Consider the following 20,082-nt stretch of genomic DNA (forward strand, 5'->3'; position numbering starts at 1 on the left):
TAAGGAAGTTATATACACACAATTACATTTGAGCTGTCAAAATTTCTCTTATATTCTCCCTTTGACCATTCTTCAAAGTGGCAATATATAGAAAAAACTCCGTCATCACTGCACAAGAATCCTCTGGGAACATATATCACCTTAAGTGAAGATCTCAACAGTTTTCAGACATAGAAAAGATGACACATTAAAGAAAGAAAAAAGCCTGTTCTTTCCCACCCATGAAGTGGTCTCACCTTCCATTCTAGCTTTCTTTACTCCAATGGATTCCGAATCTTCCAAGGATCTCTTTCGATTTGTTCGCATACTAATATGATTAGGAAATATATTCTGATGAACCCCATTTAAGGTGCCATTAGTATAGAAACTGTTCAGATGACAATTCTGAAGGTTCAAGAGAAACTGGGTACATTCTTGAAAACCCTGGGTTTGTGCAATGTCTGCTGCCGTCAGGCCACTGGCATTTCTTAGGCTGTATGACACAAAAAATCTGAATTACATTCCATTGGCATTTTCACTTGGTGTTTGCTCCTGCTGAACTGACTAACTATCTGAAGGTGATATGAAAGACTATACAAATTTACAGCAAATTTTCATTAAAGAAGTAATCAGCCTAGTTCTGTAACTAACTACTCTTATACACATTTGATTTCTAAGCAAGATTTGGGAGATAGTAATTTAAAAATCAACATACTAACTTTTTAAAAAGGCATCTTCCTACTTAACTTCTCAAAATTATTTTGTTAGTCTGAAGAACGTAAATGTATGCTAACTTCAGACTTAAAATGAAACTCAATTCTACATTATTTGTACTTAATTTTAATAATTCATTCCTCTAGCTTGAATAAAATTATAACAAACAAACATGTACTGAAATTGTCCATGGCATTCTTAATTGGCTTCCTAAACGCAAAAATAATTGGCTTGTTGACAAGCCTAAGACTGCTCAAAGCAGATTTTATGCTAACATGTGGCACTATAAGTGGAAGTTTAGAAGGATATCCTGACATTAAAATAATTTATCATCAGACAGAAGATTGGAGGGCGGGGGGGGGGGTGATGTGAGGGGTTGGGAATGTTCATTGTTTTGAGGTCTTGCATACGATAACTTTCAGGAGTATTAAATCTTGGCATTTTAAGTGGATATTTCCTTTGAAAAGTCTTCCAATACCATTCTGAGAACTTTATCCCCTGGGTTAAGTTGGCTAATAATTCTAAAAAGTTAAGTCAATATGTGTTCTAGGTGAAATTAAGAATAAAGTAGAAGTGGTGACAGTGTGTAAGTATAAGATCTGAGTAAGATGACTCTACCAAAGGAAAAGCTGAACTTGTAAAGCTTAATTGGGATAGTGAGTTAAAATTAAGAGGGCAGGCCACAGTGGCTCAGCAGGCACAGTTCTCGCCTGCCATGCTGGAGACCCGGGTTCGATTCCCGGTGCCTGCCCATGTCCCTCAAACAAAAATTAAGGGAACAAAAGCTACTTTACTCCATGCTGAAGTTCCCCTGGGAGATAAGATTACATACTGCTGTGTAAAAAACCTGTAAAAAAGCAAAACATTTTGTTAGGTGCAGACTGATTAAACTGAAATTGGAAAAGTACTGTTGAACAGCTTCCATTTCTATTCCACAAACTATTCTACATACATAGCAAAAATGTGACAAGTTAAGGCCTTATCTTACATCCACTGAAATAACCAATCCAGAGCTTTTCACACATCTTGTTCCCCGAGTGGCTGTTGTTATGTAAAAATACTTGTTGAGAGAAAAAGTTAACAGAATCAGGGAAGGAAAGTTAACAGAATCAGGGAGTTTTCCATTAATAACAATAAACTGAGAATTCATATCTCCAATCTTCCTACTCATAAAGCTCCAACCTCAGAAATAAAAAAAATACTATCTATTTTTGGACAATTATTAAACATTTCTCCATGTATTAAAAGCATGAGATAAAGAAATGTGTTAAACACTTTGAAGAAAAGGTGAAAGCCCAACTTAGTTTGATCTGATTAAAAAAAGCAAAAAGAACAAATAAGAACTGAGAATCCCAGAAACCAAGCAATTTTATTAAAAATATAAAGTGGCTGTGTCTAGGACCACTGGTCACTTTTATCACTTGTCATAAGACTTTATAGTTGTGAATTCTGATAAATACTATTCTACAAATTTCATATTATTATTTTTATTTTGATATATGAATTAAATGAAAAGGAAACACCAAAGTTTGGGCAGAACTACTTACGTTCACTATATGTACACAAAATGATCATATACTTAACTTTTTAATATTAACTTTTTAATTGGAGTATAATATACATAAATACATAAATAACAAGCATATAGCTAGATTAATTTTTAAAAATATGGCGTACTTCATTTTTAAAAGATATCAAAAGTGACGATGGCCCAAAGATCTATAATTATCAAGAATTAATAGGAAAAAAAGCTACTATATGAAGGCAAAATATTTTGAAATACTTCAAACTTTGAAAAGATTAAGACTGAGAACCTAGGACAACTTTAAAAAATGATCATTCCTATATAATATGAACTTACTCTCCAAAATCAAATACAGAAATGAGAAGCTGCTCCTTGAAATTAGGACAAACAAAAATACTAACTTAAAAAAACTGACAGTCAAGATTACTCCTTAGCAGATTAGGGAATTAAATAAACAGCAAACAGATTTTGTAAAATGTCATTATAATCATAAATCACTATAGAAAATTAAGAGGCTTGAGGGCCATGTCAACATTCTAAAGTTGTTGGAAAAAGAAAAAAAACATCCAAAGCACATTCCATTCTTTTACTCCTCATTCAGATAATGGAGAGTAGACTAGATTTGGGTTAAAATAGCAATTTTACTGTTCTTCCAAGGAAATCTTAAAGAAAAATTAGCAACAAATTATTACCAATATCTGAAGACAATCCAAGATTTTCCTATATCTAGATAAATACAAGAAGTCTTCTTACCTTACCTCTCGTCAACCCAAACCTACAAATTTTCAAGTGGTATTAGGTATTATCTTGAAATATTATTTGAAGCGCTCAAAAGGAAGAAAGGAAGAAGCGCTCAAAGGGACAATAATTAATTAACTTCATGCCATGCATTACCACACAAGTAAGAAACATGAGTCAAACTGAACTTCTACTGTTTCTCATGTCACTCTGGGGGCCTCAATTAGGAAAAGATTCTAAAATTCTAGAAACATGGACCAACATCAGAATCTGGGACAGATGGGTGACTGCATAAGAATTAGTTAGAAGACTATAAATTTTCTCCATGTTTAAACAGCATTATCCCTCCCTTTAGTATTATCAGAAACAGGAATATAGATGATATTCTTTCTGTTTCTAGTCAGCTTATAAGAGATTTCAAATATATTTTTTCTCATATTATTAACGACTTAATGTATATAATACAGAGTTTCATTTTATTTCAGTTTATATTCTTCTCAAGCAAAAGGATCTGTTAATACCCAACTCCAGCAGTTTATGGAGGTTTTTTCTGTTTTGTTTTTTTTTTTTTTTTTTTGCATGGGCAGGCACTGGGAATCGAACCCAGGTCTCCACCGTGGCTGGCCCAATTTCTGGTTTTACAAACAGATTTGGAGACAAGAGGCGATGAAAAAACTGACCACTACCACCACTTGCCTCTTGTCTCCAAATGCCTTCCTTTCTATTTCCTCTTCTACTTAACTATATTTCCTTACATCCATTCTCTACCCCTGTGAAATGTTAAACTCCCTGATTCTCCTCTGTCACCTTAAAATATTTGCAAGAGACTTCTCAATCTAGTACTACAGAAAGTGGCATAAAATAAACATAAGGAATTATCAAATCCAGGGGTAAGCAAACTCCTTCTGTAAAAGGCTAGAGAATTAATATTTTAGGATCTGCAGACTATACAGTCTGCTACAACACTCAATTCTATAGTGGCATGAGAGCAGTTTTAGACAACATGTAAATAACAAAGCACAGTTATATTCTGATCAATCTTTATTTACCAACTGGAATTTAGATTTCATATAATTTTGTGTGTCATGAAATATCCTTATTTTGATTTTTGTTTAGCCATTCGGAAACCCCAAAACCATTCTTAGCTTGCAAACTATAAAAAACAGATAGTAGACAAGATCTGATGAAAAACATTTAAACAAAGAGATGATACTTTTAACTATCCTTCTACTCTTGTTAATGAGTATCTGTCCATGGGTTCCTGAAAAAAAAAAAAGTCTTTCTATTAATTTTATGCACTATTCAATTCAAATTTTAAAAACCCACAGAACTTTAAAAGTTGCCAAATCTGTCACAAAATGCTAAATACCAAGAAAAATATTTAAAAATAACTTAAGTGGAAAATTTTTGAAAGGAGTAAAATTAACACTTACAAGTCGGTGTTTCTTCATAGGTCTGGATTCTTCAAACTATTTTTCATAATTTAATAAGCAGAAGGGATTTTCAAACACATTTTAGAGGCTGAAAATCATGTGGGTTTCCAAGTAAGACTACAACATATAATCATGAAATGGTCTAGTTCTCAGATTTGTTTTCTTATATACTTATCTATTTGCTAAATAATCATTCAATTTTGATGTTTTAATAGTTGAAACAGTAATCTGTATCACTTATGAAACCTTCAATCCCTTAATGTTCCAAAGTTCAGCAAATATTAAAATAAATATAAAGTCATCTTCCTTTTTGTCCCTAAAACTTAATGGGAGCTGGGAAAGCAGGATTTATAGATTCTATAGTAATTTTGAATTTAGTACTTGACCTGTTATAATACTCTTTTAGAACGATCATTCAGTCAATAAATATTGAATGTATTGTATGACCACACTACTCGCTGGCCACTCCTATTAAAATATTAACATTAAGTGAGGTATTACCAAAGACAAAGTCAATCAGGATTAACGTTTCAAAGTTAACCAGGACTGAAGTATTTACACACATTATTCCAAAGGAAAATTTAAAACACTTTGAAGAACTTGTTCAAAAATACTCTCCAAAACTACTTTTTCAATGAAAACTGACATAGTAATGAAACTGTCCCATTATTCTTAAACGAACTGTTTAAAAACACATAATTTTGAATTTTACATCTTTAGCCTGATATAGCTGGGCAAATAAAGACTGTACTGACCTAAAACTTATCTTTGTCCATAGCTGAAAACAAGGCTCCCATGCAGGAGCTTGCTGTGAGGTAATTCTAAGGTTGTAGCTCACTCCTGGTGAGTGAAATCCATTTGAAAAATCTTTGAAAAATGGGCAGACTGTAATTTCTTAAATGAGTTACTAGTCATCTTGATGCTCTTATTGGTCACTAAAGTTTAAGTAATTGGCATGATCAGATTTTTAGGCTGGTAAGCTAAATCTGCTATAACTATTTTAGAATCTATAGATTCTACTTCCTGTAACATTCACCAAGACTATAAAAAAAGCAATCTTTGGCTAGGGCCATTCCTTTTCTCCTAAAAGTTTCTACTCTTCTTTCAGAATTAGAATAACATATGGAAAAACATAATAATCTTCATAGTGAAGTAAGTGTCGCACTAAAAGGTTCACAAAGACTAATCAAACTGTTATTACCTTTCAAAAATTAAAACATAAAAAAAGAAAAACAAAAAAAGCTTATACACTATATTTTAGATTCCTTCTGTACTGATTTGCTTTTATGTAAGAAAATTCTGAACAGAATATTCAATTTTTTTATACCTAAGAAAATCCCCCAAAGAATTTTTAAAAAGATTTAACTTTGTTGCCAGCTAACCCTGCATCTTTTTTCCACTTATAGTGCCACAGTAACATGATATATGAGAAGCCATTCTTTAAAGACCATTGTTTTTTTAATTTTGAAAAACCACGGATCAGGAAATACAGGAAATTTAACTTTTTATTCTGAGTTGTCACATCACCTTCAGGATGTATCTTTTTGTTAATGCCATGTGACAATAAAAAGTAACCACAATTTTTATATAAATATTTCTGTTAAAATTCTGATCTCAACTTATCTACTGTTAGTTTACAGATAAAAAGGTAGATATCATAAATTAGGGTAAGCAAAGCATGCAAATCTAAAGAATCTATATCTGAATTCCTAGATTAGCATTAAAACCAATCACCGCAACAAATACCTCAACAGTATGCCTTGTGTGCAGAAAGGAAGCGATACTGAACATTCAATGCCACAACTGTAAGGTTTTCGGAGAAGCACCTGTGGCAGTTTCAGCAGTTTCTATATGGAATGCTCCCCCTTTCTAGGATTACTTGAAAAAATCAAGTCAATTCGAATTACGTAGCTGTAAAACATTGACATGTGTAGTTTTTACAGATTCAGAATCTTCTGTTTGATTTCAAACGGGCAATGGTTCATAATACAGGAAACTTAAATAATAAGGGATCACATATTTGCAGGCAACATTTGGATTAAAAATACATATACATACATAAAGTGCAGAAGCACATTTATTGAGGTTAAGCCATTGTCATGTGACCACCTTAACCATGAGAACTACCCTATGACACTGCCTTTCAAATTACCTTGAGGTAAAATTTTAGCATGAAGCCAATTTAAATATGGCAATATTTCAACAAAAGTTTAACAGTATGGACTAAAAGCCATTAACTCACGATTCTGGTTACTTTAAAATTTGGTATGCTGAATCTCAAATACATTAGTAACTATTCCTAGATGAAAATAAGCAAATACATGGAATCATTAAAAAAAAAAATTAAAAACATTACTAAATGCCCATTTGTACAGACAAAACATTAGCAAACATCTAGAATTTTTTTCAGAAAAAGAAATACATGTGTATTTTTAACCCTTTGGTATCCAAACTCAAATAATTATGAACTTTCTTAAAAATATTCTTCAGGTAACAATAGGAAGAAACTGTTTTACAAAGTTTCTACCTGAATAAATTTGGTGCCAAGTTTTCATTTCAAGTTCAACTTTACAGAGTGTACTTTTACACTGCAATTTAACCCAAATTATGTTTGCATACATTAAAATATAAGAGCATCATTCAAAAAGTCTGGTGAAGAATTTTTAATTTCCTATTATAATTTTGCAAAGGAAGAGGATTCCTGGATTTAGAAATCACTGGTTTTATTTGAAAGCTATTTATAAATGCATTGGTTAAACAAGTATGAATTAAAATCTATACATTATTCACATTGTTAAAAAAAAATAAACAAAATTCTAAACTAAACTGACTTTTCAACAATTCTGAAATACTTGCCAACCCACCATCTGCTCCTGTCTGGCAGGTAGACTAATAGCTATTTCATGAACTAATTCCTCCACACTGCTTGTATTACTTTAATAAAAGGATAAAAAAAAAAAAAGCCCGGAATTAGAAAGAACAGACAAGTTTGTTGTAGTGACAATTAGAAAAAGGAAGCAATATTAGGATAATGGGGATGACTAGAATTCTGAGGACCTAAAATCAGACCACACTCATATGACAAAGACTTAAAATACTAATCCAAAGTTATAATTCTACCATATTTCATAATTCAACTATTATTCTGAAATGCAAATGAGCAAGTCAGGCAAAAATGAAAATGTCAGAATACTAAATTCACGGGGAAAAAAAACAGAGATTCTATGTAGTATAGTATTAGTAAGAAATCATTTTAACTGGGATATATTAATGGAATACATCAAAAATTATTTTTAAGGTTTTAAGCACTCTGCAAATTAAAATTAATCCTAAAGAATTTTTTTTTTGCAAATGGAATTAGCAATTCTTAAACTTATTTTTCAATATGTTTTTTTTAAAGTCTAGTCAAGATAGTTTGATACAATCTAAAAATTGAATCTGGATGATACTTTTGGCAAGGACAAAAACTATGAATGAACTTCTAACACTAATTTCCCCTAAAAAAAAATGTTGCTTCTAGATGGATAAGCAAGGGGCCACCAATTACAAACTATTAATTACACTAATTCCATTTTAACTAGGAAGTTTAAAGTTCAGCAATATACATTTTTGCAACATTGTAATAAAAACTACTAACATTACATTTTAGACTTCTGTTATTATAAAACCATGCCTATTTTCTAACATAAGGCTAAAGATGTTTCTGCTGTTAATCACAGTTAAGTTTCTCTTAGGATCAAACTAAGTTAAAATACATGTAGTCCATTTGAAAATCTGGTTACTATAGAGTTAATGACTTCTACAGAAATGCTCTTCTATAGAAAGGTATGAGAGACTTTGGCATAACTTAATCAACACCAGCATCTATATAACATGGCATTAAAAAGAGTCTGCAAAGTTACCTGAAACACAAGTCTGACTTCACTTTAAATCCAGCTAAATTCCTTTTTTCTCACTTAGAGGCATAAATGCTATTTTATATCTGGTTAATATGGGAGAATTCTCCACTTTATCTTATATAAATAAAGACAAAGTAACCAAAATTAATTGGTACCAAAATACTATAATTAAGGTAATCCAAGGTTCAAAATCACATTCCGTCATCAAAATCACATTAAGAAAATCTTAAAACTGTTACTTATCCTATCATCTGAGAGAAAACCTTTTTCTTATTAGTATATACCCTCTCCTTATCAAAAACCTTCAGTGTGAAACAAAATCCAAATAGTAACTACTATGAAACACTGAAGTAGCATACAAGCAAAACTAAGAATGACAACAATATAACATACATAATGAAAACTCCTTACTAGGACACAGGGAGAAAAAAATAGAGAAACATCTGCAGAGGTTTAGCTCATTTAAAGTACACAAACATTTAGCTTGGTCAGAGAACTGGCATTTAATCCTGGATGTTTTATTTATAGCTGTAAATAATCCAAATGATAACGACCATTATAGAAGCCAGAAACAAAACCTCAAATAGAAAAGAAAACTTGGCACCAAAACTCAAAATTTTAAATAAGAGAAGAAAAAGAAAGTCCATTAACATACTCACGTGTGGTGCTAGAAAATTTAATACGATGCACAGCAGCTGATATGCGTTATCTTATAGGTGCAACCTACATTAACAAGTAAGTTATATCAAACCATTCTAACCACAAATACTTAGTATACTTGCCCTCATCATTATCTGATAGCCAATAAAGCACAACAATTTTATGACTTTGGCTATTTTATGCAGCAGATATATAAAAAGCAAAGTAGGAATTAAGAGCAAAATTATTAATTTAAAAATACTGACATGAGATAATTTCTAATCTATTCACAAGAAAAGAAAAACTATATATTATCTCCTAAATATTATATACATGTAATATAAGAATTAATAGTCTGGCCCTTCTGAACTTGATAAGAAAAAAATAAATAAGTAATATAATTCTGTGCCCCTTGATGTTCTTTTTTTTTTTTTTTAAAGGGGGTATTATTTGCTAGGACAGCACTTTACCATAAGAGCAGCATTATAGGAAACAAATAAAATACCCTATTTTGGGGAACCAAACTGCTACATGTTGGTAAACTAAAAGAGTTAAATTATACCAAGGGGAAGAACAGAAATCAAAGAAGCAATCTGCAATTTAGTTTACTGGCAAAAGTGACATTTTATCTAGATGTTAAAATTAAATAACCACAAATACAATAGCAATAAATAATGATTACTGGATTACTTGCTCTTTCTCCAGGCCAAGACGTTATAATTTTAAGAATTACTTTTGGCTACGTGGCTAAGACTAAATAGTTCTTCTAAAGAAAAAAATCTGTACGTTCAAATCAAGGGAAATCACCATAATGCAGGGTCTTGAGGGAGTGGCTCTTATACTGAGAACGAAAAACAGACTGGCATTTGAGGCCATGCTCAATCACAATGTTGGTAGAGATGGGAAAAGAGACACTTGAGGGTCCTGTAACCAAGGACAGAATTGTAAATAAAATATTCTCATTTTTAAAAAGACACCTATTAAAAAAAGGAAATAGTGATAGATATTTATTGGCTTACAGGATTAAGCTATCCATTAATAAAATTAACCTCCTTGTAATAAAATGTTCAGGACCAATTAGTGCATTGTTTAGAAAAATAAGTTGTTAAAAAGAACAACTTCAATTTATCCATCATTTCAATAAATGACAATTAAGCAATTTAATAAATTACTTTTTATATGACTCCGTATTTTATAATCAAAGCTTCTGTTATTAAAATTAAAGATCTGAGTGTTTAATTTAATACAGCTAATAAAACTGCATCTCTAACAGTATTTTAAAGTAATCCAGTAAAAATTTTGTTCCATATTTTAAACTTAAATATCCATATTATCAACTGTTTTTACATTACCATTAGTAATAACTATTATGAAGTTACAAGGTTCCCTGCAATGTAATAATTAAATGAGGCCATATTTATAATACTAAATCACTAGACAACTAAATCTAGTTATCCAAGCCCAAATCTGTGATTCATCTTAAATAATTCTTAATGAAAACAGAAGCTCAGATAATTACAGACTACTGACAGCCTCCAGTACTTACATGCCTTGCATTTAATCTATATGGTGTTGCTGACAGGATCAAGTTTCAATATTTCTTATAATACAGAGTCAAAACAATGAAATGGAAACCAAAGGGTTAAACTAAATTAGTTATGTGATTTTTATTTCTCCCAAAGTCTAAATTTTTACATTCCCAATTAGAATAAAATGGTTTACAATTATTTCATTAAGTATTCAAAAATACTCAAGGTAAAACAAAAAAGCCAATATTATTGTAGTTATTTTTAGTTATTACAGCTATACAGCTTACACTCAACATTTAAGGGTGAAAAACCGCATCCATTTTGTTAATGCTGTAAACTGCAGAAGAAAATTTTTTATAATATAAATCTTTAGGAGAAAGTTAATACAAAAGAGTTTAACACCCAAAATAAAAGTTTAATATGATGGCTACCTAAAAATTTACATGAAGGATTGATTACATTTCTAAATTAATACTCATAAACATTAAGATTTTTCTATCGTCTTAAATAAAATAAATTAGAACATTTTAGAATGTTCTAAAACAAGGATATTCGAAAATAATGCCATCAGATTCAAAAGCTCAAAGCAAGTTTTAAGCCTTTAAAGTATATTGCTCCATTTTACAAAGAGCTATTATTTCACTGTCATAATAGGCTTTAAAATGTAATGTTCTCACATCTAAGAAAAAGAAATCAAAGCCTAGAAAAGCTAATAGCTAACTGTCTAAGAATTTTTTGAACTAGGAGAGGTTTGAAAAATTCTAATCTAATCCAAGCCCCTCATCTTCAAATTAAAACTTGGCAAAGAAAAATTTGAAGACTTGCCCAGGGCAATATGCCAGTTAGTGGCAAAGTCAATGATTTTAGATTCCAAATCTAATCAGTTAACTATTCTTTCCCATTACAATATATTCTCATGACAAGAATTTTGAGACTTAAATGAAATTAAGCTCCCTTGGGTCAGAAGTCAAGATAAACCACACAACCACTTTTCTCACTAGTACCAATGGACTTAAAAGGTAAATTACAAAAAAAGTTTTTAAAGGAATTATTGCTCACTCTAAATACTCTCTTTATACACAACATCCTTTACCATATCTTTAGTTGGAAAGAATTAATCAAGACACTTACTCGATATGAGCTCCATTAGCCACAAGGGCACTTATGCAATCTAGGCTACCAGATCGAGCTGCCTTATGAATAGGAGTTTCTCCTTCACAATCCTAAAAAAAGTAAACCACATAAAAATATTCAGCTCTAATAAAATAACATTTTAAAATGTAATAATTAACTCTGACCACAGAATTTCTCATTCACCTTTGAAATAAAACATGTTACTGAAATTTGAAGCAGAATACAGAACAGAATGGGGCATATTCTTCAAAATTTTTAGAGAGCAATAACCTCCAACAAAAAAATTGTGGGACCTCTACAGTACTGATAGCACTAGTGTTCTAGGTGGCAATTTATAAATCATCTTATTCTGGCTCTTAACACTAGGGTGTTCTAATAAAACCCAAAATAATTATCCTATGACAAATAGTAAAGAATTCATATTAAAATAGTAAAGTCTAGAAATAGCACTTAAACCTTACAGTTTAATCTACGCATTTTTATCTAACCTGAATCAAGATATCAATGCCTTTCTTGAATTTTCTATCTTCACCTTAATTAGGCCGATATTTTAGGTTAAAAGGTCAGGCAAAAAGATGAGATGGGAGAAGAACACAAGAGTCAAATACAGCAAGCTTCACATACAAATTCAAAGCCTGTATGTGACAGACAAAAATTTTGTTCAAAGATTTTTAGAAAAGGCATATTACAATGAAAATATGCTTTAGAAAAACTATTCTGGAGGTAGAATGAAGGATATATTAGAGGCAGAAGGGAATAGACTCAGAGAAACTACTTTAGAGACTACTGCAGCCATCCAAAGAAAGATCATTTACACCATACACATGAAAAAAAATTCTGAAATGAGATTTCATTCATAGGCACCCAATTAAATAAGAGGTAAATAGAATAAACATACTTTAATGTTATAAGCAATAAAGAGAAGTATCATTTGTATTAGGAAAATTAATTTGATACTTTGTTGGGGAAATTCAGACTAACATTTTTTTCAACTTTGCAAAAGTCCTTGAATCAATCACCCTTCAATGTAATACGAAGCTGAAACTGGCAATAAAGACCACCACATAAATAGAAATAAAGGTAGAGAGCAGGAGCGTGGACCAACTGTGTAAGCTGCCCCAAATTTTTAAAACAATTCATTCACAAATTAGTTAATTTTCAAGTTCCTTCATCAATACATATCAACTCACAGTGGGGAAAACTGAGGCAAGGGCCAACCAAAGTAAAAAGAAAGAGTGATCAACTGTTTTACAGAATAAAAAACCCTATCCCCACCCCACCCCCCAAACATGGGGTGGGAGGGGAGAAAAAGGGTGCATAAAAAAAATCACATATAATAAAATGAGAGTACTGTCAGGAAACAAGAGCGGAGAATTAGATGAGGTTTGCACAAAATGTTCAAGAAAACAAAACAGGATTTTATATCTATCTTCAAAAAGATGGTCAGATGTTAGCAGAAAAATTACCCAGCTCCTATTTATCTTATGCAAGGAGAACCATTTTTAAACTGGGAAGGATAGAAAAAATACTATTTAAAGAACACTGCAGCCAAGAGAAGATACTAGGAGTAAACAATCATTTTAAGAATAACCAAGTAACAAGCTCAAACCAATCATGTCTCAACAAGTACTAAATATTTTACATTATGATTATAGAACTATTGTTGGTAAACTCTGAGTAATAAAGGAACATTTGGAGGTACGAGAAATCAGGATAGGCAAGTCACATTGGCTTTTTCAGGAAAAGATGTTTTCTAATCTAGACCCTGATAATCAAAAGCAACATAAATGCCTGTAAAATTCTAGGTCATTAAAAACATGTGGTAATCATTGGTAGTCAATATAAACTTACTAAAACAATCACACGAAAATTAACTTTCTTTTTTGGATAAAGGCTATAGATAAGATATATCTGGAATATCAGTAGCCTCTTTTGCTAATTTTATGAATGGTCTATAACAAATGTGGGGCAAATAAACTTAAGACAAAAAATACCATGTCAGAAGATCAACAGACTAGTCAGAAGACCAAAAGACTAGATGAATTAAGTTTGGTGGTTCCTAAGGAAGCTAAGTATAGAGCTCCCTTATGACCTGGCAGTCATGCTACTGATACTGTGTATCTACAGAGAAGATCTGAAAGCAGGGACGAGAATAGACATTTGCACACCAATGTTCACAGAAGCATTATTCACAACTGCCATGGAAACCCAAGCGTCCATCAACAGATGAATGGATAAACAAAATGTGGTGTACACATACTATGGAGTATCATTCAGCAGTAAGAAAGAATGAAGTCCTGAAGCATGCGACAACACGGACAAACCCTGAGGACATTACGTTAAGTGAAATACGTTGGACACAAAAGGACAAATACTTTATGATCTCACTGATATGAACTAATCATTAAATGTAAACTCATACACACGAAATAGAAAATACAGATTACCAGGATATAGAATGAAGCTAAAGAATGGGGAGCAGTTGCTTAATTTGTGCAGAATATGTTTAACTAGGGTGAACTTAAATGTTTGGAAATGGACAGATGTGATGGTAGCACATTATTGTGAGAATTAACAGTGCTGAATGGTGTGTGAGTGTAGTGGAAAGGGGAAGTTTAGAGCGATGTATGTCACCAGAAGGAAAGTTGGAAGTTAAAATATGGGAATGTATAACAAAATGAATTTTGTGGTGGACAATGTCCATGATTAACTGTACAAATATTTAAAAAGTCTTTAATGAACTTCAGCAAATGTACAATATTATTAAAAGGAGTCAATAATACAGGAGTATATGGGAAAATATGTACCTACTGCAAACTATGGACTATAGTTTACAGAAAAATTTAATACTCTTTCATCAACAGTAACAAATGTATCACACCAACAATATGGGGCATTAATATGGGGGGATAAGGAGTACAGGAGGGTTAGGGTTTTCTTGTTAATTTCTTTTCATGGAGTAATGAAAATATTCTGAATTTGAACATGGGGCTGTATGCACAACCATGTGACAATACTGTGAGCCAATGATTTGTATACTTTGCATGGTATGTGAATATATCTAAATAAAACTGCTTAAAAAATAAAAAAGATCAACAGACTAGAGATGAGTTAAAACTTAACAAGAGATCAGGCCAAGATGGCAGCTTAGTGAGCTGTGGGATTTACTTCGTCCTCCAAAGCAGCTAGTAAATAGCTAGGAACAGTACAGAACAACTGCTGGGGCCATGCCAGTGACTGGACACACAGTGTACCCCAGTATGGACCAGCTAGCTGCAAGCCCACCCAGAACTGTGAGTCCCCCAAACCCCAGTGGCTGGCACCCCTCCCCTACAGGCTGCTTCCCAGAGGGGAAAGGGAAGAGACTTTATCAGTACCAGGGGCTGAGTGCAACCAAGCTCCAACTGTGGAATTAACGAACAAATTCTGACTACTAAAAATAGGCCTGCAGCTCAGCTGAACCTCGAGTCAAAGCAGAGGTTGCTGGGTTTTGCCCTGGCACACAGGGAGCAGGGCTGATGGAAAAAGAACAAAGAAAAAAAGAAACAGAGGTTTTTTTGATCAGATAGTACATGATACTTGAAAGGGTCTGGGCCCTGAAGGAAAGGAGGGAGCACATAGGACCTGAAGATACACAAAGCAACAAACCAACTTAAACTCTTGATTGGCAAACCTGAGGAACAGGGGGTCCTGCTCTGAAAAGGATTTTTCTTTTTGTTTTTTGTGGCTGTGTTTCTACAGTTTGACTGCTCTTTGGATACAGCTACAGGGCTTGTCAGACTCCAACTGCCCCAGGAATAGGCAGAATTAAGCTTGTCTGAGTGTTTGTCTGGAGCTTGTGCCTTCCCCAGGACAGGGGTGGGACCCAGCTCAGGTAGATGCCCTCCCTCAAGGAATTCAGACTCCAGGGTCTGGAAAAGTGAAGCAATTTAAACAAGACTGCAACCTCTCCTCTGCATCAACCATGCTCCCAGCAGGGAGAGTCTGCTGAAATTAAAGGTACTGCATCACCTTTTACTGGTGGGACCCACAGGCATAAAAGTGTCACATAGTGGACAGGATAGGAAAAACACAGAGACCAGAAGCTTCATAGGAACGTCTTTCAATCTGCTGGGTCTCACCCTCAGGGATAACTGACACAGGTGACTCTTTCCTCCTGAGAAGAGGCCAGTTTGGTCTGGGAAAATCTGGCTGGGGTCTATAATACCTAAGGAGATCCTCCTACAAGGGAAAAAAAGGCACCATACAGGCAGTGCAAGAAAAAAGAAAGCAAAAACGGAAAAATTCTGATCTGTTAAACAAAACCTAAGCTAGAGGTCTAGAATAAGCAGAAATGAATGTCAAAGAACAGACAGACAACAAAGTCATCCAGCAAGAAAATCCTAGGTAAAAAAAGTGAGAACAATCTACAGAATAAACTAATTAAGGTAATTAAATGCCTAGACACCAGCAAAAAATAACGAGTCATACTAGGAAAATTAAAGCTATGGCCCAGTTGAAGGAACAAATCAAAATTCAAATGAGATACAGGAGTTGAAACAGTTAATTCAGAATGTTCGAACAGACATGGAAAACCCCATCAAAAATCAAATTACTGAATTGAGAAAGGATATAAAGAAGACAAGGAATGAACAAAAGAAAGAAATCGAAAGTCTGAAAAAACAAGTCACAGAACTTATGGGAATGAAAGGCACAGTAGAAGAAATTAAAAAAAAACAATGGAAACCCACAATGTCAGATTTCAAGAGGCAGAAGACAGGATTAGTGAACTGGAGGATGAGACATCTGAAATTTGACAAACAAAAGAAAATACAGGGAAAAGAATGGAAAAATATGAGCAGGGATTCAGGGAACTGAATGACAACATGAAGCGCACGAATATATGTGTTATGGGTGTCCCAGAAGGAGAAGAGAAGGGAAAAGGAGGAGAAAAAACTAATGGAGGAAATTATCACTGAAAATTTCCCAATTCTTATGAGACTCAAAATTACAGATCCAAGAAGTGCAGCGTACCCCAAACAGAACAGATCCAAACAGACGTACTACTCCAAGTCACCTACTAATCAGAATGTCATATGTCAGAGAGAAAGAGAGAATCTTGAAAGCAGCAATAGAAAAGCAATCCATCACATACAAGGGAAGCCCAATATGACTATGCATAGATTTCTCAGTAGAAACCATAGAGGCGAGAAGACAGTGGGATGATGTATTTAAGATATTAAAAGAGAGAAACTGCCAACCAAGAATTCTATATCCAGCAAAACTGTCCTCCAAAAATGAGGGGGAAATTAAAATATTTTCAGACAAAAAAATCACTGAGAGAATTTGTGACCAAGAGACCAGCTCTGTAAGAAATACTAAAGGGAACACTAGAGACAAATAGGAAAAGACGAGAGAGAGAGGTGTGGAGAAGAGTGTAGAAATGAAGACTATCAGTAAAGGTAAAAAGAAGAAAAATTAAATATGACATATAAAATCCAAAAGGCAAAATGGTAGAAGTATTGCCCATACAGTATTAACACTAAATGTTAATGGACTCAACTCCCCAATCAAAAGGCACAGACTTGCAGAATGTATTAAAAAACAGGATAAACATAGGTTGAAAGTGAAAGGTTGGGAAAAGATATTTCATGCAAATAACAATCAGAAAAGAGCAGGAGTAGCTATACTAATATCCAACAAATTAGACTTCAAATGTAAAACAGTTAAAAGAGATAAAACTTAACAAGATGATTTATAAAGAAGTACTATTCCAGGTTCAAAAACATTAAATGCAAACCAACAATGGGAAAGACCTGGATTTGGCTTCATTAACATTTTAGGTAGGGTATTACTCATCAAGATGAGTCAACAGTAGCTAACAAAAAAAACCATTATGACTTCCAAGGGTCACTGAGTGTCCATCACAAGAGAGACAATATCTAACCATTATATAATACAGCAAGGCAATATTGGAAACTCAGCCCTCAAACTAAGAAACTTTAAGAAAAACCTCAGGATGCTTAATAAGTTTAAATGATATCTCCTAGGTACATTTGAGAAACATGAGGGGATATTTAACAAGGTGAATATTTTAATTTATATGGAGGGATGTCAGGATAAAGAGTAATAGAAGTTGGAAGACCCGCTGGGGATTTCCTTTATTGGGAAGGAGAGTGCAGTAAAGATTTCCACACAGCACTATCTAGAAGCATCACAGAGAAAGGGAGGGAGTAATAGGGCTCCACACCCTGCTATACTCTTCTATCTGTTGAAACTACTGGGCTTCTATAAGATACTTTATTTGGAAAGGAAGGCTTTCTGGGTTTAAAAAAAGTCTGAAAAGTAATGCCAGAAATCTCCTTAGACAATTATATCCAATATAACCATATAATGAAAATTAACATAAAAATATTCTACACTTAAATTCATTTTAATGCTAAATATTAATTATTGCCATTCATGGAGTTATTATCCATATTTTATTGATAAGAAAATCGAGTCACAGACCAAGTAAATGACTTGCCCAAAACAAGGTGACAAAATCTGGAATCAAGCCCAAGCCTTCAGACATCAAGCCTGCAGTACACTTTTTACTAGGCCACAGGAGAGTGTGGTTTGAAAAGAAGAATGCAAGATACAATGAGTAAGACAAATGGGCTAACAGCTTAATTCCTAGCTTAATAACAGTACTCCTAAAAACATGAATAAAAGCAACAAAGCAGCAGAGAAACCTACATACTTAAATGTGTGGAGATGTTAGGAAGAGAAAAAGATGGGGCTCAGTAAGCTTAAAAGTCCCAGATTCCAAGTTCCAGTTCAGTAATGAGCACCAGGGCTCTTTTCCCTTTGTAATAAAAGTCTCCTAAATGGAACAAATTTGCTGACTAATTCTTATTGCTTTTTAACTATAAATTATTGTAAGGCTAAAAACACCTTTCCTCAATTATTTGCTTTCTAGGTGGGTAGCTGAGCTATCTTTAAAATAGCAGACAGCAGGTGGGCCACAGTGGCTCAAGAGGCAGAGTTCTCGCCTGTCCTGAGGCCTGCCCATGTAAAAAATTTTTAAAAGTGGAGTAAAATAGCAGATAGCAATTAGTTTATACCTGGATATCATCAAGGACTGAATCTTAGGAAAGGCAGAGAAAAGCAGAAAGGAGAAAATAAAAGTTCTTTTGCACGTAACAGGCACTCGATAATTACTAGTAGGAAAAGCATTAAAAAATAGGAGAAAGGGAAAAGAGAAAATTAGGCATAAAAGAATAGCTACAAAAGCCAATGGCAAAGTACCTAAGACTAACATATCCTCAAAACAGGATGCTAAATCTGGAGACTGCTCCAGAACAGACTATCTTTATTGGACACTTCAGTACACAGATGCTTATTTTAATGTAACCAAGTTCCTTATAATCTAAACACTCTTCCTGTTTTGTTTCACTTAAGTGTAAAGAACACTGAAAACCCAGCATGAAAAATTTGGCACACAAGTTCATAAATGCAAAATGTATTATACTTATTGTGTAGGAATCAATTATTCATTCCAATTATTAAATGATAGTTACTTTTATGTGTTTAGTCATCATCACCAACTTGTATTTGAAGCAATTATTAACTCACTTTGGTAAATGCACCAATATTAACTCAGCCATGAGCTGACTTAATAGCCACTCTGCTAGGACAGATGTGTTTTTACAATTATTTGTGGAAAAGAGATTAATAAATGACGCTAAGGCAGCTGTGAGCAGGGGAGTCAGGAAACCTGGGCTCAAGGCCAGACTCCTTCAATTACCAGCTATAACCTTGGGCAAATCACCTTGGATCATAGTGGATTAACATAAATCAAATAACATGTGAAAGTACTCTGTACACAGAAAGCATTTACATGTAAAAGGCCTATTATTTGCAAATAAAAATTCCAGTTATCCCACAGGTAAAGATATCAAACTCTAATTAAGGCCTTAATTTAAAACTCAAAACCATGTGAGTAATTCTAACTGGAGTAAGAAAAACAAAATCAATAGGCACTTTATTACCTGTTTGTTAATGTTGGCTCCTGCTTGAATCAACCAGATTAGGCACTGAGGATGTCCTCCAAAAGCAGCAATATGGGCTGGTGTTTGGGCATAGCGTGTGGTAGAGACATTAAGAGTGGCTCCAGCTCTCACTAATTGTATTAAACACTCCAACTTTAAAAACAGCAGGGAGTAGGGGGAAAAGAAACATGCATAAATGTCAGTATACTACAAAATATTACAAATCATCTAAATCCTATAATGGTGGCAAACAGCATTTGTCACAAAATTTTTTATTTTTAAGAGTATAAATCACTTCCCAATACAATGCAAACTTCAAAAAGCATTGAAAAAAATATTTTTCCTTGCCCTTATAAATTGGTACAGGGGAAGAGAAGACAATTCAAAAGATTACATTTGTATACTCAAAGACTATTTTTAAAAAGATTAAGTTTAAACAACTGGATTTCACCACTTCACACATATTATTCTAAAGAACAA

The 20,082-nt window shown here is 33.3% G+C and overlaps 1 protein-coding gene across 1 annotated transcript in view; it reads right to left on the reverse strand.

The window, feature by feature from the left end:
- ANKRD10 (ankyrin repeat domain 10) overlaps positions 1 to 20,082 on the reverse strand; it is a 39,467-nt gene that overhangs the window by 13,836 nt on the left and 5,549 nt on the right. The window contains exons 2-4 of the mRNA XM_077158686.1: positions 19,603 to 19,755; positions 11,588 to 11,679; positions 237 to 472 (exon numbers count right to left, since the gene is read on the reverse strand). Of these exons, the coding sequence (XP_077014801.1) occupies positions 237 to 472; positions 11,588 to 11,679; positions 19,603 to 19,755 (481 nt within the window). The remainder of the gene's footprint in view (positions 1 to 236; positions 473 to 11,587; positions 11,680 to 19,602; positions 19,756 to 20,082) is intronic.

Source organism: Tamandua tetradactyla, chromosome 4 (genome assembly GCF_023851605.1).
Source record: "Tamandua tetradactyla isolate mTamTet1 chromosome 4, mTamTet1.pri, whole genome shotgun sequence".
Classification (NCBI taxonomy): Eukaryota; Metazoa; Chordata; class Mammalia; order Pilosa; family Myrmecophagidae; genus Tamandua; species Tamandua tetradactyla.